Below are 17,991 nucleotides of genomic sequence, written 5' to 3'. Positions count from 1 at the left end.
AATCATAGTCCAAACACTGTTTTCAAAAGCACTTAATGGTTCAGTAGGAAAAGAATATCCAACCCATAATTTACTGGTAATCACCAAGGGATGAGAGCTCACCCATAAGTAGGTTTAAGGTCTCAGACAAAATCTGAAAAATTCTATAGATGTTATAGCTTTGTTTAATGTATGGGAACTTTTTATTATTGATGAAGTTTGTTGCTGTCCACATAGACTTAAAAATTAACACATAAATGTATAGTAGTATATTGTACATTGTTATTGCTTACTTTATAAGGTAGAATTAGACAATGTTTGTCAATGAACCATGTATTCCAAACCAACTGCATGATCTAATACGTGATTTGTCAATGGAACAGAATATTTTAAATAAAAAGTCTGCTTACCATTGTGTATCATCTATAACCTCAGATGGACCACTGATATATTTTACTCAGTCCTGGGATACTTTACTCAGTTCATAGCAGCCAGGTTGTCCCTATAGACTTCAGATAGCAAAAGGGCATGTCAGGCATGCAAAGTGCATTTCATTTACCTGGCATCTGGCAGACATTCAATGAATGTTTCCATTTCCTCTATGTCTATCCATGTCACTCATGATATCATTCCTGTATGGCTGATATGCTGGTATTGCTTTAGGAGAATGCAAGCCTCCTATATTTTGTGGAAGCCTATTTAAATGTTACAGGTGTGCTGGTTTGAAATGATGTATGTACCCTAGAAAAGCCATGTTTTAATCCTAATTCCCATTTTGTAAAGGCAGCTGTTTCTTCTAATCCTTGTTCAGTATTGTATGTTTGAAACTGTAATTAGATCATCTTCCGGGAGATGTGATTTAATCAAGAGTGGTTGTTAAACTGGATTAGGTAGAGGCGCGTCTCCACCCATTTGGGTGGGTTTTGATTAGCTTACTGGAATCCTATAAAAGAGGAAACATTTTGGAGAATGAAGGAGATTCAGAGAGAGAAGAGCAGAACGATATAGCCACGAGAAGCAGAGTTCATCAGCCAGCGACCTTTGGAGATGAAGGAGGAAAATGTCTCCCGGGGAGCTTCATGAAACAGAAAACCAGGAGAAGAAGCTAGCAGATGATGCTGTGTTCACCATGTGCCCTTCCAGGTGAGAGAGAAACTCTGACCATGTTTGCCACTTGAGAGAGAAACCCTGAACTCCATCGGTCTTCTTGAACCAAGGTATCTTTCCCTGGATGCCTTAGATTGGACATTTCTATAGACTTGTTTTAATTGGGACATTTTCTCAGCCTTGGAACTGTAAACTAGCAACTGATTAAATTCCCCTTTTTAAAAGCCATTCCATTTCTGGTATATTGCATTCTGGTAGCTAGCAAACTAGAACACCAGGTATCACATTTTTTTTTTTTTACTAATTGTGATCCTTCTCTCTCAGTTCAAATGCCAATTTCTCTTCAGACAGGCCTTCTGTGACCCTGTAACATAAAAGAGCTTCAGCCTGTTGCTCTCTTCACATTATCCTATTTATTTCATAACACTTACTACAATCCATAGTCATTTTGCTTATTTGATTGCTTGTTAATTATTTAAATATGGTCTTCTAGGTGAATTCTTCCCTGACAACCTTATCTAAAATTGCACTCACAGGTGCACATACACACACACACACACACACAATTCCTATCATGTTTCCTTGCTTTATTTTTCTGCCTAACATTTATCATTTTATAACATCTTATTTATTGTACCTATTTATCTTGCTTTTTGCCTAACTTCTCAACTAGAACCTATTTTCCTTGAACAGGATACATTTTTTCTCTTTCATTCATTGCTGAATCTCCAGCACCTACAACAGTCCCTGGCTCATGGTAGGTGCTCAAGAAATATCTGTTGAATGAATGAACTTACAATTGTAGAGAGATTATAAACTCCATGAGGGCAAGGATTTTGCCCAACTTTTTCATGACTGTTTATAGTGAGTAGCAGAATGCCTTGCTCATAGTAGGAACTCATTAAATTTCCATCATATGAATGAATGAAAACAGTAATATGGTTAAGAGAAAGCAAGAAAGGACCTTTGTGAAGATCCTGAGGCTGTGTATTTGAAGAGTTGAGAGAAGGTCAGTGTACCTGAAGTTCTCAAAACAAATACCACATAAATGAGACAAGAGAGGAAGGTAGGGGCCAGGTGTGTACCGTAGAGACCATATTAAGAATTCTAGATTTTTGTCTTAAGACATGGAAAACTTTTGAAGGGTTTTTAATCAATGAAATGATGAAAGTTTATTGATACATAGGAAATCACAGAATTTCTAATACATAGTCTGTCTCAGGAAACAACTATAATTCTGTAATTTGGGAAAACATATTACAGAATTAGAAGCTTTTGTGAAGCTTCTATATCCTCCTTTCTCTTCCCTCTTCCCTTCCAAACATACCCTAATACTAAAATAGCTACTCTCATTGATTGATTGATGATACTCCATTATAGCTTTATTACTTTTCTAGGTAATGTAAACTCATTATTTTTATACCAGAGGTTGCTGCACCTTAATGCTGAGATGAGATGAATGGAGGTGCCTTTGTAAAGAAGTGTGTGGGCTCCACAATTTTGACTTTAAAGTTGCAGGATCCTAGTATGCTATGGAGGAAACACAGGAGAATTTATAAAAACAAAATATGACAACTTTGGAAACTAAGATATCTCGTTAATGAACCTTTTGAGGAAATTGTATTTGTCAAAAGGGTGGTATTTTATTTACAGATCATCAAACTTCAGAATATTTTCTCTTCTGTATACTTTAATTAAATGATTAATGATAACATAATCATCTACAATATCTGTTCTAAACTTTAAGTGATATGTAGAATCTAATATTAGAAATGAAAGATAAAAGGGATATATATATAGGATTATTTTATATTATAAATATAAATATAAAAATATGTATTGAATTTATTATTTTGCATTAAGAAATATAATCACACGAATTTATTCAGTCAGAGCTACTGAACTGCACATTTTCTTACCCAAACAAATCTAACTCATAAGCCAATGGATTAACAAAAGGTTGTTTTGTAAGCATAGAATTAAAATGTGGAACAATATGGATTATTTTATTAACTTATTAACTAATAACTATAATAATAATAATCCAGTCAAGCTTTGTCAGCCTGAGGTATAGCTCTTTGCAGTCTGAATAACCGGCTAGTGACAAGATAATTGAGTTCTCTAATCAGGGCATCCTTCCTCTGAAGAGGACTTAAAAAGTCTGACATATTTGATCTCTCTGATCCCTTCAGTTTTTGATGTTTTCGTGTTAACCCACTTCTCATTAAGATTTTTTCACTATAGTTAGCTAAAATTCAAGTTATTATTGCTTTCTGATTGATATGCATTCATTTCATTAATCTTTTTAGCATACTTTTGGGCACCTACCCAATAGCTGTTACTCCCTACTTCTCTTCTCGGCTGGGCCTGATTTTATTTAGATATCTCACTCTTCGTGTGCCCATGTACTTCAGGAAAGCCTGAGTCCTGTCCCAGCTCCAGGATTGAACCTTGATTAGTCTACAATAGTCATAGAATTCTCTTTCCCTTGCCAATAATTGATTTAGGGTTGATAATGTGATAATCTGCTGAGGAGAAAATTCTTCCTGAAAAGATATGTTGACTCTGAAAAAGAGCCACAAAAAGGCAATTGGCTCCTTTTGTAGGATGCTTGGTGTGTGAGGATGTCATACCTGGGGCTGTTGAACTCCAAAACATGAAGGGAGAAATTTTCATTTCAGAATGAAACATATAAGAAGTCCCCATCTAGCAACTTTCTGTTGTATGAGTTTAAAATTTCCTATTGTTTAAGTCATTTTGAGTTGACTTTTCTCTTATTTGCAGCAATAAGCATGCTAAGTGGCTACAACCACACTAAATCCTTAGGGCATTTACTATTTTGCCTTTAAGTCTAATTCAATCAGAAAAGGAGCAATCAGTTTAATCGTTATGGGACTAGCTAAAGCTATTAGCTTAATATATGAGTCTGAGTGAACTCAATGAATGAAGAAAGAAGCATATAAGAAGTAAATAGAGGAATACAAAACCAGAATCTAATAATGGGAAACATCAAACAAGCCTGCGAGACATGTTCTATAGGCCTGCATTCTTCAAAACTGCCAAAATCGTGCAAGTCAAGGCAAGATTGAGGACATGTAACAGATGGAAGAAAAGTAAAGAGACATAAGAATGAAATGCAGTTGGTTGGAATGGATTCTTGACCAGAAAAAAAAGGAAGAAGAAATTTGTTTTTTGATTTTCATCAAGAACACTATTGAGGCAACTGGCAAAATTTTAATGGTAATCTGTGAATTAGATGGTAGTATTGTGTCAGTTTTAATTTCCTGTATTCCTTTGTTTAGGTAAGAGAGTGTTACCGTTTTTAGGAAAAACACACTGAACTATTTAGGGGGTAATAGGCCATCATGTCTGCATCCTATCCTCAAATAATTCAGAAAAAAATCGTACATATATAAAAAACAAGAGAATGATAAAACGAGTGGTAAAATGGTAACAATTGGGGAATCTGGGTGAAGAGGGTAGGGAAGTTCTTTATGCTATTTTTGCAACTTCTCTGAAAGTTTGGAATTATTTAGAAATGAGTGTTTAAAAGTTAATAAAGCTTAAAATTTCAAATTCCAGGAAACATAGATAAAGTTGTGACTTTTTCACCTGGATGAGTATAGTTTTTTATTACTAAGAAATTTATCTCAAGGTTTCCTTTACATTGTCGGCTACTTAAGGCGTTCAAAAAGTAATTCAATCTAGACAGTTTTATAGAAATAAATATTTGTAGGCTGAAAGGGTGCCTACAAATAGAGTATCAGCAATGTGTTCTGTATATTTCTGCTACTGAAAAAGTGAGCAATAAGTTGGCCAAGAAAATTCACAGGATAATTCTCTTACTTATTCCTTTGAGACTCAAGTTAAAAAAAAAGAAAAAAAATAGGTGCAGTTAACTTGAGAGGAGTGAATATTTAGAAGGACATATAAGGAAAGTTTAAAGAAATTGAGTTTGATTAGCCTGTAAAAAAAAGAAGGCTAAATTTAGTCCTCAAAACCATCTTCAGGCTCTGGAATACTTACTAATTTGATTGCTGGTAACAAATTGTTCTCCTTCTTTTCTAAGCACATAAAAAGCAGTGGCCTTAATTTTTACTGATAGAAGGTTGTAGATTAGATTGTAGGAAGAATGTCAAGTTATTAAATATTGGAATGTTGTATCGAGAGAGCTCATAGAATCACTTTTCTTTGAAGCTTTTAAGGTGTTAACGTTCTCCAGTGTGGTTTGAATAAAAGGCATGTAAGTATTTTAGTACCTCAGTATTCTTTTGGAGTCCGAACACATAATTGTTAGGCATATACAGGAGAAGTTGATTTTGTTTTAGTTAGAGAACTTGTGGGTTTGCAGAACAATCATGCATAAGATACAGGATTCCGTATGCCACCCCACCGCATTGCATTGGTGTGGAACATTTGTTACATTGGATGACAGCACATTTTATAATTGTACTATTAATTAAGGTCCACTGTTTAACTTATGGGTCACTGTTTCTGTAGTATAGGACCATGGATTTTTAAAAACTTTTTATTCTGTTACCATATATATAGTCTAACATTTCCCCTTTTAATCGTATTTAAAAATATATTCCAGTGCTGTTAATTGCATTCACAATGTTGTGCTACCATCACCAACCATCCATTACCAAAACGTTTCCATCATTCCAAATAAAAATCCTGTACATTTTAAGCCTTAACTTCCCTTCCCTATCCCCGCCCCATCCCCTCGTAACCTATATTCTAGATTCTGACTCTATGAGTTTTCTTATTCTAATTGTTTCTCTCACATACTTAGAGTATACAGTATTTGTCCTTTTGTGTCTAGCTTATTTCACTCAAGGTGATGCCTTCAAGGATCCTCCAAGTTGTTGCATGTATTAGGACTTTCTTTTTACAGCTGAGTAATACTTTGTTCTATGTCTATACCACATTTTATTTATCCATTCATCAGTTGATGAACACTTTGGTTGCTTCCATCTTTTGGTTATTGTGGACAATGCCGCATGGCGAACATGGGTGTGCAAATATCTGTTTGACTTCCTGTTTTCAAATCTTTTGGGTATATACCTCATAGCGAGATTGTGGTTATATGGTAGTCCTATATGTAGCATTCTGAGGAGTTGCCAAACTGTCTTCCACAGCAGTTACACCTTTTTGCATTCCCACCAGCAAAGAATGTGTGTTCCTATTTCTCTGCAACCTCTCCAACATTTGTTATTTTCCTTTTTTTTTTTTTAATAGCAGCCATTCTAATGGTGTGAAATAGGATCTCGTGGTATTGATTTGCATTTCCCTAATGGCTAGTGACATTGAGCATCTTGCATGTACTTTCTGGACATTTGTATATCTTCTTTCAGAGAGAGGTCTATTCAAGTCTTTTGCCTATTTTTAAATTGGGTTATTTGTCTTTTTGTTGTGTTTTAGGATTTCTTTATATATTCTGGGCATTAAACCCTTGTTGAATATGTGATTTCCAAATATTTTCTACTATTCTGTAGATTGTCTTTTTACTTTCATGATAAAGTCTTCTGAGGCAGAAACTTTTTAATTTTGATGAGGTCCCATTTATCTATTTTTTTTCTTTTGTTACTTATGATTTGTGTGTAAAGTTAAACCATTGTCTAATACAAAGTCCTGAAGATGCTTCCCTTAGATTAAGGTCATTAATCCATTTTGATTTGATTTTCGTATATGATGTGAGGAAGGAATCCTCCTTTTTTTCAAATGGCGACCCAGTTTTCCCACCACAATTTTGAAGACACTGTTCTTTTCCAATTGCATGATCTTTGCCACCTTGTCGAAAATCTGTTGGCTGTAAATGTGAGGGTTAATTTCTGAGCTCTCAGTTTCATTCCATTGGTCCATGTCTGTCTGTATGCCAGTTTTTAAGATCAGGAAGTATGAGCCCTCCAACTTCGTTCTTCTTTTTCGAGATGGCTTTGGCTATTTGGGATCCCTCACCCTTCCCTATAAATTTGATGATTGTCTTTTGCATTTCTACAAAGAAAGTTGTTGGAATTTTTATTGGTATTGCATTGAATCTATAGATGCTTTGAGAAATATTGACATCATAAGTAGGATCACAGCGTCTGTAAATATGAAAAGTTTTATTTCTTTCCAATTTGTATTCCTTTTATTTTCCTTGCCTAATTGCCAGCACTTCTAGTATAGTGTTGAATAACAGTGGTGACAGTGGGCATCCTTGTCTTTTTCCCGATCTTAGAGGGAAATCTTTCAGTCTTTTACCATAAAGTAGGATGTTAGCTGTGGGCTTTTCATATATGCCCTTTATCGTGTTGAGGTAGTTTCCTTCTATTCCTAGTGGTCTAAGTGTTTTTGTCAAAGAGAGGTGCTGGATTTTGTCAAATGCCTTTTCTGATGATTGAGATGATCATGTGGTTCTTTCCTTCATTCTGGTTATGTGGTGTTACTATGTTAACTGATTTTCAAACTTGCATACCAGGAGTATGATTTGACTTTGATTTTTCCTCAAAACCGAAGGCAAAAGTCATTGGTCTATTATCATTTGTATCCTTGAAGAACTTTTACTCTCAGTATGCTTTTATAGTTTTTTTTTCTTAACCATTTAATCTTTTTTTTTTCAAAACCCTTCAAATTGCTGATTAGTTATTTAACCTGAATTTCTAGAGTAAGTTTTTTGAACCTACTCTAACTATCTGTCTATGTATGTATGTATCTATCTATATCTAACTATCGCCTTTCTACGATTTCTTGCACTTAAATTATTCACATAACAGAATTAAACCATTTCAGGCTGAACGAAGGGTGCATTATCCTTTTTCATCAGATGGTTACTAAACATCTGGATCCAGGCTATGCTGGTTTAAAAGTGTTGTGCACCCCAGAAAAGCCATGTCCTTTAATCCTGATTCAATATTGTAGGGTGGAAACCCTTTTGAGTAGATTATCTCCACGGAGATGCAGCATGCCCAATTGTGCATGTGGCCTTTTGGTAGGATGGAGCTGTGATTCCACCCATTCAAGATGGGTCTTGATTAGTTTACTGGAGTCCCTTAAAAAGAGGACATTTTGAAGAAACCTCAGATGCAGATGCTTGGAGAACAGTTGCTTCAGAGCCAGCTTAAGACCCAGGCATTTGGAGATGTAGGGCCCCGCAGATGTCTTTATGTGCATTCCCATGAGAAACTAAGCAGTCCAGAACCCAGAGTTGTGTCCTGGAGGACCTAAGTCAAGGCCCACACATGCTCAGAGAAAGGCTGATACCACCCAGAACACTTGTCAGCTGGGAAGGCATGTGGCTGGCATCTGCTGGAGTCTTTGGCTTCTGGAGACCTCTCTCAGCTGGGAAGGCACATGGCAACATCTGCTAGCTTCCTCTCCTTATTTCATCAGGCTTCCCCATGAGGGTGGGGAGGGGCATTTTTCCTTCTGCATCTCCAAAGGTCTCTGATTGTATGGGCTCTGTGGCACTAAAGCTTTTTCTGAAATGGTTCTCTCTCAAAGGTCTCCAGTAGGCAACCCCAACTTGAATGGGTGGAGGCACATCTCCGTGGAAACCATCTAATCAAACTTGACCACCCACAGTTGGGTGGGCCACATCTCCATGGAGACAATAAAAAAGATCCTACCCAGCAGTACTGAATGAGGATTAACAAGCATGGCTTTTCTGGGGTATAGGACAGTTTCAAACCGGCACACCTATACATAGATTTCTAGTCCCATATTTTAAACTGTGATCTGAGAGATGTTCATGTACTAGCAAAATTTAAATCCCCGGGGGCCCACAAGGGTAATGAAATAGTTAGAAGTGGAAATTTACCTTTCAAAATGCATCATTTTGTGAAGAAGTGGGCTCTGTCAGAGGGCTCTGCTGTCAATCTTGAGATTAAGGTTTTGAAAAAAGTGTCTTGATTGGCCATTCTGAACAGAGATTTTCAAGGCATTTTTGAAAAATAAGTTTTCTCTAACCTGCTAGTATATTTTTTCTGAGAAATGGTGTGAACATTGTTTCATTAATAGAATTTTCATTGTGTAGTTCTGTCTAAAATAATCATTTGTTCTTTTACTTCTGTCTGAAGTAGGTTTACGCTAAGAAAGACTCTTCAAGGATCAAGTGTATGGTCCAGGACTATGCATAAAATTTTTCTGTAATCTCTTTATATTGTTCTAGCAATGTTTTATTGTTTTTTTGTGAACAGTTTAGTGTGACTTTGGATAATTTTTTATACATGGGACAATATTTTAAAGCCCTAAAATGTTAGTCCTACTGGTCCTTTAATATTAAGCTAAAAGAATATATTCAAGAATATATGCTATGAAACAATCTCATATGGAAAAGAAGAATAAAGTTGAATTCAAGAATATATGCTAAGAAACAATTTCATATGGAAAAGAAGAATAAAGCTGAATAAATAACTTCTTCAAACAGAAACCAAAGCTTTGCAGAAGTGGATTTGTAATAAATTAGGTTATACAAACAAAAAAGTTTTATCTTTATATTTCAACTCATAGATAGGACATTCTTTTTTTCCTAACACCTTAACTCTCTTCTTCTAGCTCAGTAGTTCTCCAAATGGAGTCTAAATTTAGAAAAAGATATTTAAAAAACGTAGCAGAAATCTACTCCTTTTCTACCTTTAGGGGGCCACCCCAATAAATGACCCAATGAAATCCCCTGAATTTGCATTTCAATTTGTAATAATGTTTAACCAGTGACTTCATATGTTGATACTCTTCTTTCTTTTTTTTTTCTTCTGCTTTCTTTCTGAATTGTGTTTGTGTGACATGAATTCTTATAAATGTTTTTTGGGATTTAAATAATTAGCATAAAAATAGAAGCAATAGAATTGAATTTATTATTTTATGTATTAACTTATCTTTTATGATCAGACTATAATATTTTTATTGCTAATATATTTATTTAATTTAAACAGTTCAAGTTTTAAATTAAAAGCTTGTAACATCAGTAATGACGTTAGTTGATAATCATATATCAGGAGAAAAACTATGAAAATTTTGAGTATTTTCTTCAAAAGGAAGCTCTTTTATTTTTGACTGTTAGTTGAAATCTTTATTCAGGAATATGTTGAACCAACTTATTTTTAAACCCTGATAGATTAATATAGTTTGAACAAAATGAATATTACCAATTTGAACAAGATGAATATTGCCAACTTGAGATTAGATGCTGTAATTCTCCTGTGTTGAAGTAGGATAATGAGAAATCATCGTAAATAAGACAGGTCCAAACATTTGAAACATATCTGTTATGGAGATAGCACATGAATGGCAACACTGGTTCAAAACTAGATTTCACCTTCATGGAGATGGGCTACACTGATGGACTGCAAATAACATTACTAGACTGTTCTTAAGCATCTATTAACTTTAGAAGTTACTCCAAAATATACTTCAAATGTCTTTAAATTCATGTATTAAGTTCCTTCCCGTTCCCATCGTCTGCCTCTCCTTTCTATTTTAAAATGGGCTTCCTTTGAATATTACAGTAGGGCTAGGAAATCGTCTGCCTGGCAATACTTTATCAGTAATTGGTAACCTTGTGCTACTCTATGTTCCTGAAAGTAATAAACATATATATTCCTTTTCTACTTATTCATTCTGACTTTCTCCCTATGTTTCAATATTACTAAAATTTCTGCATGCTATTTAAAAAGACCCAATTAATATTAAAAGCCAAAAAATGCTTTATCCACTAAAAGAAGAATATTAATAAAGACAAATGTTAAATGATTCTTTGAGATGGGTAACCTGTCTTCCATAAGAACTTCCTTCAAAACACTCAGCTCTGTGGCTTTAACTGCAGCGTGAGATCAGGGAAGACTACCTGTGGTCTCTTTTTAAAGTACTGCTGAGTGACTGTAGGTATATTTTATGGAAGAACTGGAAGTAATTTTAGACTCTACTTCTGATCAACTTGCTTTTGCCTTCTTTCCTAGGAAGTGTGTAGAGAGCTCTGGTGCCTCAGCAAAAGCAACCGCTGTGTCACCAACAGTATTCCAGCAGCTGAGGGGACACTCTGTCAGACTGGGAATATTGAAAAGGGGGTAAGCACAAATTATTTACTAGGTGTTTGAAATGTAACCTAAACTGATAGATTTTTGGTACTGATATTAAACCACAAGGAAATCATGTATATTAAATTAAAATGTACTTACAAAACAGTAAGTTCCTAGCCATAATGGGTTGTCATATCTTGATCCCTGTGTATAAATGCACTGTTTAGAAAAATACAGTAAGTATTTTCTGGGTCAGTTTCACCTTTTTATATGTATATGTATGAGTCATATATTATAATATGTTTAATCATATGGTATAGTCTAGCTTTTTTTTCTGATAAACAATCCCCAGGAAAATTATGTGATCCCAAAAAAAGACTTTGTAACTATAGTCTAACTAGAGTCGCTTTTGTATTATGCAATGGGAAGAGAGAATAATAGAAGAAAAATAAAATAATTTATTGAGCATAGAGATCGGAGCTGAACAATTTTAGTTTCATCAGTCTAGTTTTCAAAAAAATGCCATTATCAAGAATTGTTCAAACAGACAGTTATTACTGAAATCTTCTAGGATTTTCTGTATGTGTGAATTCTAGAATTTATTGCTATTGATTGAATTTACAGTAATAATTACTACTGTCATCTGTTCTCAGTTCTGACTTCTGACATGTTTCTTGGGTTAGTTTCAACAAAGATTATACTGAATTTCAGCTTGCAATATGATGTTTAAATAAAAAGGATGAAAGCTTTTGAGTAGCTGTCACAGTTTATTAATCTTAGCTGACAGCTTCATTCAGAGCCTGTGATTTAGCGCCATGTTGACAGCTTTTCTATGCTGAGGTTGGAAATATTGGTAAATTATGCAAAGTATATGAATTTAAAGGGTCAATTTTAAGGGATTAAAAGATTTTTTTTGATATTTTATAAGTAGCCAATAAAAATACAGTCTTCCTTTTTTTTTTTTCACCAATGTAATAGAAAATTTTAGGAGCCACGTTCTTAAAGCAAAGCCAAGGTTTACTTTGAAACCAACAACTGTTATGTCAGCAGGTAACAATTCATGTCAATCTGTACTTAGAGGAAATGCACAACCATAAGAGGGACCTCACGGTGAGAATGTGCTCCTCGTTTACCATTGATTATTATTCTAGTGATCTAACCCATGGGCCACTGTTCCTGTTTGCCTGGAAATGATACTATCATTAGGGCTGATGGCTTTTTAAATTTTACTTTTGTTTTTAACCAAATGCTTAAAGAATTCATTCCTCCTAGAAGCATTCCATAAATTATGTAATCACTTCAAAAAAGTAAACCACTCCAAATAAGTCACTCTCTGAGAACACATAGGGCAATCCCACTAATAATTTATATGGTCAACACATATTTGATATCTTATCACGTATGCTTAATAGCAGGATCCTCAAATGTTATATCATACAGCTATGTGCATATATGTGCCAGACATGAGATATTTCTTTGAAATTAGACGATTTTGAGTGTTTTTAGAAAATAAAACTAACAATGTGAATATTCATTTTTATATGCAAAGGTTGATGATGGGAAAATATACTTATTTTTATGCATATAAGTAAGAGTAAGCACAGAATAATATCAGGCAAAACATATTTGATTTCTAAAGATTCTCATCATTAATCTAGATTAATGGTTGTCAATTTTTGATCCCTAAAACCCTTTCCTTAAATGAAATCTACAGAATTCCAATGTATGAGTTTGACACAAACGGAAATGTTCTGGTTAAAGGTGCCTCTTGCCTGCCCCTTCCCCTTTCCTTCGATCCTTAACATCTCCTGACATACCTCCACAAAGCAGCTTGGGTTCCAAATAGGTTCTCTATTTAAAAGCCTTTTAAGTGTAACAGTGTTTGTTTGTGAAGGGGTCATTTATTTTCACAGCATAACAGTGTAATATTGTAAAGTCAATATACTGGATGTTACCATGTAAAATTAATCTACAAACCAAATCTAAGCCATTCTTCCATAGACATGGGACATAGGTAGACTGAGTTTTAGGAAAGACACTAACAAATCTTAAAATGAATGAATGAGTAAATGAACAAACTAATACTTATGCAGACTCCTAAAAAGGAAAAGGACAGAGTGCTAAGAGAAGACCCTCAAAATATTCCAGTTAGTAACTTTGAATTTATGAAAAGTCTTTCAAAGAACTGAATCAACCTTCATTTTAAAGAAAAAAATAAATACGAAGAACTAGACTTGTTAGTTGAACACATTTTAATTTATTTTTAATATTTCTTACTAACTGCATTTGCCATGCTATCCCCTGTACAAATATTATTTTTCATGGGCTTCAGCTATTTTTTTTCTTCAAGAGAGAAACATGTTTACTGTTGCCAAATGCATGTTCTCTCCTAACGACTGTATCTATTTGGAAATTAAACCAGAGTTTAGAATCTTGATTCAAATCAAAATAGCCATACAAAGAGCAAGTGACAAAATTAAAATGGAATTTTTAATTAGTCAGTCAACTCTGGGTGGTCAGTTTGTGTATTTGCCGTAAGAAAACAGCTGACATTTCTAATAACAATGGTGATGGTGATAAAGGTTTTAAAAACACTTACTATGTGCTAGGCACATGTTACTGGGTGGTTTGCAACAATTTTTTCTGTTTAACATTATAAAAAATCTTATGAGGTGGTTACTGTTATTAATTCCATTTTACAGACAAAGAAAGTAAGACTTGAGAGCTCAAGATTTTATAGCAATTTAATGGCAGGGCTGAGATTCCAGCCCAGGTCTTTTCTGATTCCAGAGTTGAAGTCTTTGAACCACATACCACCTCTGATCATACTTCGCTTCTGTTGAGAAAGTCTGTGGAGAAAAAAGGCAGCTTTTCTTTGTCACAGGACTAACATGGGTTACTGAGTCTGAGAGAGGTGATGACAGTGCATTTCACCCTTTAATACTAAGTGGATTTTAAATTTACCTACCTGTAAGAGTTTGCCATCTCAGGATTCAAAATGGAAGGAAACTATAGGACACCGAGTTAAGAATATACCATTGTATGACAATAGGTAAAATCATGAATCTCCATTTAAAATGAGAAAAAAAAAACCAATTTGTACATTTTAGAGATAGTATGAGGATGGGATGAGAGAATATCTCAGTGAGTTTTTTATGGACTTCTTCAACAGGTGCTATATAATTACTAGAGCATCATTGTTCCTTTTCATTATTATTTGCCAACCTGAGATGATGGTGGGCAGGAATTTCTTGGTCAGACTGTTTCAGCTGGCAGTTATAAGCATCAGAGAGGATAAGCAAGAGTTTTTGTGTCGCAGGAACATGAATGGAATACCCATGACCTTTGGTTTTAACTCTCTGAGTTTCTAAACCATTCTCATCAAAAAGAACAAGAAAGAACCTACATCCTGTCTAGCCAGCAGGATGAAATGAAAGCTGCTTACCGTTTTTGCATATATCCTTTAAAAAAAAAGGAGAAGGGGTGGAATATTGTTGGAATGATAGCATAGGCATATCCAGAGGATCAGATCCACGGTGATCTCGTCAAATTCTGGCTGCAAAAGATACGGGATTCCTGCCCTGGGGCACAGTTCCACAAATGTTCCATGTAAGCATGGGAACTGTTCCATGCACATTTTGCAGATGAAGTAAGAAATATGGCCAAAAAATTAAAACCTGATCTTTGCGTGGGTCCTGGGGGTCTGACAGCGCTCTTACAGCCATTGGATGGTTGCCTGAATAAGCCGTTCAAAGACTGAGTAAGAACCATATGGTCTGAATGCATATGCTCAGTGACAGTAGCATTAACCAAAGGAGGAAAATTGATGAGCCCAGACAGTATGCTGGTGCTGGGTGTCCATGGGTCAGACTTCTACAAATCAGTCAATGTAATTTTCAGCCAAATAACTTTTCTTGGACATGGCATCAGCAACAGCCCCTTGGACAGGAATCAGAAGGATCCCATATTTGATGAAATAGTAAACAAGAATTTAGACCATAAAAACTCCAATAGTAGTGTTGGCATTGTCCCTGAACAGGATATTAAGGATAATCAAAACCCAATCCTTGTAGCCCTGACAGTGACCACAAAGAAGGTTTCAACAACTTGGTTTCTTGCCAGAGGTTTGATTTAATGATTCTAGAAGAACCAATTAGAGATATAGCTCAGAATTTAAGCTTATATATGTGACATTGATTTCTAATATCTTTGCATGGGAAACATAGGACTGGATTAGAAAAGGATTATTATGTGCCCTTCTAAAGCACTGGATATATAATAAGACATTTGAAACTTAAGAACTTAATTCACTTAGGGTAGAATATAATATGTTTTGACTGGGTCCCAAACTATAAACACAGGAAGTAAGGAAAAAATAGCTCTTCCAACTGCTCTAGAAATTTAAATGGTATGGGATGACAAGTTCTGATTTAGAAATGTAGCTTTAGCATTCTTGCACCTGCACAGCAGAAAGATAAGGCTTTTCATAGCACTGCGCTCCAACCCTTCAGCTCTTCTGACTTGGAATGAATGTTCTGTATTGGATCACCAATATTACTTCCCTTAGAATCTTAGGATTCCCTTAGAGGTCTCTCATTCCAGATGCTGGCTGGACCCATTACTGGCTTCGGTAAAAGACCCACTGTAATCACATCCTAAATGGCCTTAGCTGAGAAGGAAAAAAAAAGTTATTTAAAAATATTATGTATACTTACCTTGAAATTTTCCTTTGCAGAATGTTGATAAATTCTCAAAGTTAGACTATTTGATTTATAATATATCTTGCTTGGGGACAATCCTCTGACACGTTCGTGTAAAGATACTTAGTAAATAATGAAATTAAGTTTTCTAATAGCAGGATATGTTGCTTAATAATGAATAATGAAAAGTATTTTTAAGTAAACTTTTAAAGCCTCACTGGATTATGTCACTTTTTTAGATAGTGTTTGAAACATCTATTTTGTTTAGAAGGAATGTGAAGAGCAAATATGAATAACTCCGCAATTATATAAATAAATGTAAAATCAAGTTTTGATGGTATTTGGAATAAACAATGCTAAGTTTCTCACTTGAAAAAATAGATATTTATGATTGACGAGTTTAGGATTTTTTGTAGTTTTGATTGCCAATAATTGCAACCAAGGAAAAATCAGTAATTGCTGGCTGATACTACATCACTCAATTATTCACATAGGAAAATAGATGCAGGAATAAGTACACACTTACACACACAGCTACTTGTAGTAATGAAAAGGTAAAGTGGAGATTTTTTGGCCCAATGCTGTGCCTTCTGTGTAAGAGGAGATTTAGCATAACTGGCGTGTCATCACACAGATGGATGGTCAGGACCACTACGTGAATGCTAGGCGGGCAGCTGAAACGGTCCCTTTCCCTTAAGTGCGCAATACCAGTGGCTCTCCTCCTGGAGTTGGTCCCGCATTATCAGTTTTGCCATCTACCTCTGCTTCATCCTTTTAGACAGCTTATTCTTTTTCTTCATGGTTATTTTCATTGTTAGAACATAATCTTTCTTAATATCTTATTTCAGAGAGTTCTTTATAGTAGCCAACCACATTTTTATTTCCTCTTGCCTAATTCTTATGGACAAAAGCAGCCACCTAAAAAGTTCTATATGGGGGGTGCAAGGGTAGCTCAATGGTAGAATTCTTGCCTGCCATGCAGGAGACCTGGATTCGATTCCTGTCCCATGCACTTCCCCCAAAAAACAAACAAGCAAGCAGACAAAAGAAGGGGGAAAACAAACAAAAATTCAACAAATAGTGCTGCAGTAATGGGATATGCACATGGAAAAAGAATGAAATGTGACCCCCACCACACAGCATACAAAAAAAAAGTCCTTTATGTTGTTACAACTATCCAGACATTCACTGAGTGTCGACTCTGTTCCAATGACCAGGGAGAAAAAGATAAATTTCCTCTAGTATCTACGGTTCCTTCCTGCTTTCTGATATATAACCAAAACAGATGCAGTATTTTATAATTTAACTGAAGTATTCATTCATTCATGTATTCAATAAGTTTTTTCATCCATGTCCACTGCATGGAAGGCACTATTATAGGCATTCGGTGTTTCCAACAGAACATTCTACAATAATGGACATGTTTCAACTCTGTGCTATGAAACACTTGACATGTGTTAGGGGGTCTGGGGAATTGAATTTTTATTTTAATTAATTTAAATGTAAATAGGTACATGTGGATATTGTCTATCATATTGTACAATGTGGGAATTTCCTTGGTCTTAAGGCTTCTACATTCTAGAAAGGGAAGACAAGGGATAAACAAGTAATTTGAAAAATAGCAATATAATTTCGAGTAATGTTAGGTGGCATGAGGGAATTAGTGATTACATCCTAAGGATAGTCAAGGAAAAACCTCTCTCCTGACACTGCACCTGAGACTACTGAATGACAGGAAGATAGAAATACAAAGAACTGGGAGAAGAGGATTCCCAGAAAGAGAAGCAAATGCCCTTGGAAGAACCAAGCTTTATATATGGAAGTAAAAAGAGAAGGCCAGTGTGTTTGGAGCAATCTGTGCAAGGGAGAGAATGGGGCTGAAAAAGAAGGCAGAGGCTATAATCACAAAAGCCATTGTTCCAGAACTGAAGGAAGTAGGAAACCACCCTGATCTTTTAAGCAAAAAAGTGACATGATCTGATGAGATGTTTTTGAAATATCTCTCTAAAAGCGCTCTGGAAACGGATTATAGGTAGAAAAACACAGAGGCAAGAAGACTGTAAGAAGATATTCTCTTTTGCCAGTTTGGTCTAGGGCGTAACAGTGGAGATGATGAAAAGAGAACAAATTCCAGATATATCTAGGAAGTAGAACGCTCAAAGCTTGGTGATAAAATTAGTATAATGAACTGATTACTTTCTAAGCAT

At 35.2% G+C, this 17,991-nt stretch overlaps 1 protein-coding gene across 1 annotated transcript in view; it reads left to right on the top strand.

Moving 5' to 3' along the window:
• The window catches only part of ADAMTS6 (ADAM metallopeptidase with thrombospondin type 1 motif 6), a 361,538-nt gene that overhangs the window by 248,167 nt on the left and 95,380 nt on the right, over positions 1 to 17,991 (top strand). Inside the window, exon 11 of the mRNA XM_077117302.1 lies at positions 11,025 to 11,132. Coding sequence (XP_076973417.1) covers positions 11,025 to 11,132 — 108 coding nt within the window. The remainder of the gene's footprint in view (positions 1 to 11,024; positions 11,133 to 17,991) is intronic.

This window comes from Tamandua tetradactyla, chromosome 9 (genome assembly GCF_023851605.1).
Source record: "Tamandua tetradactyla isolate mTamTet1 chromosome 9, mTamTet1.pri, whole genome shotgun sequence".
NCBI lineage: Eukaryota > Metazoa > Chordata > Mammalia > Pilosa > Myrmecophagidae > Tamandua > Tamandua tetradactyla.
This window is presented reverse-complemented; position numbering and strand designations above follow the sequence as displayed.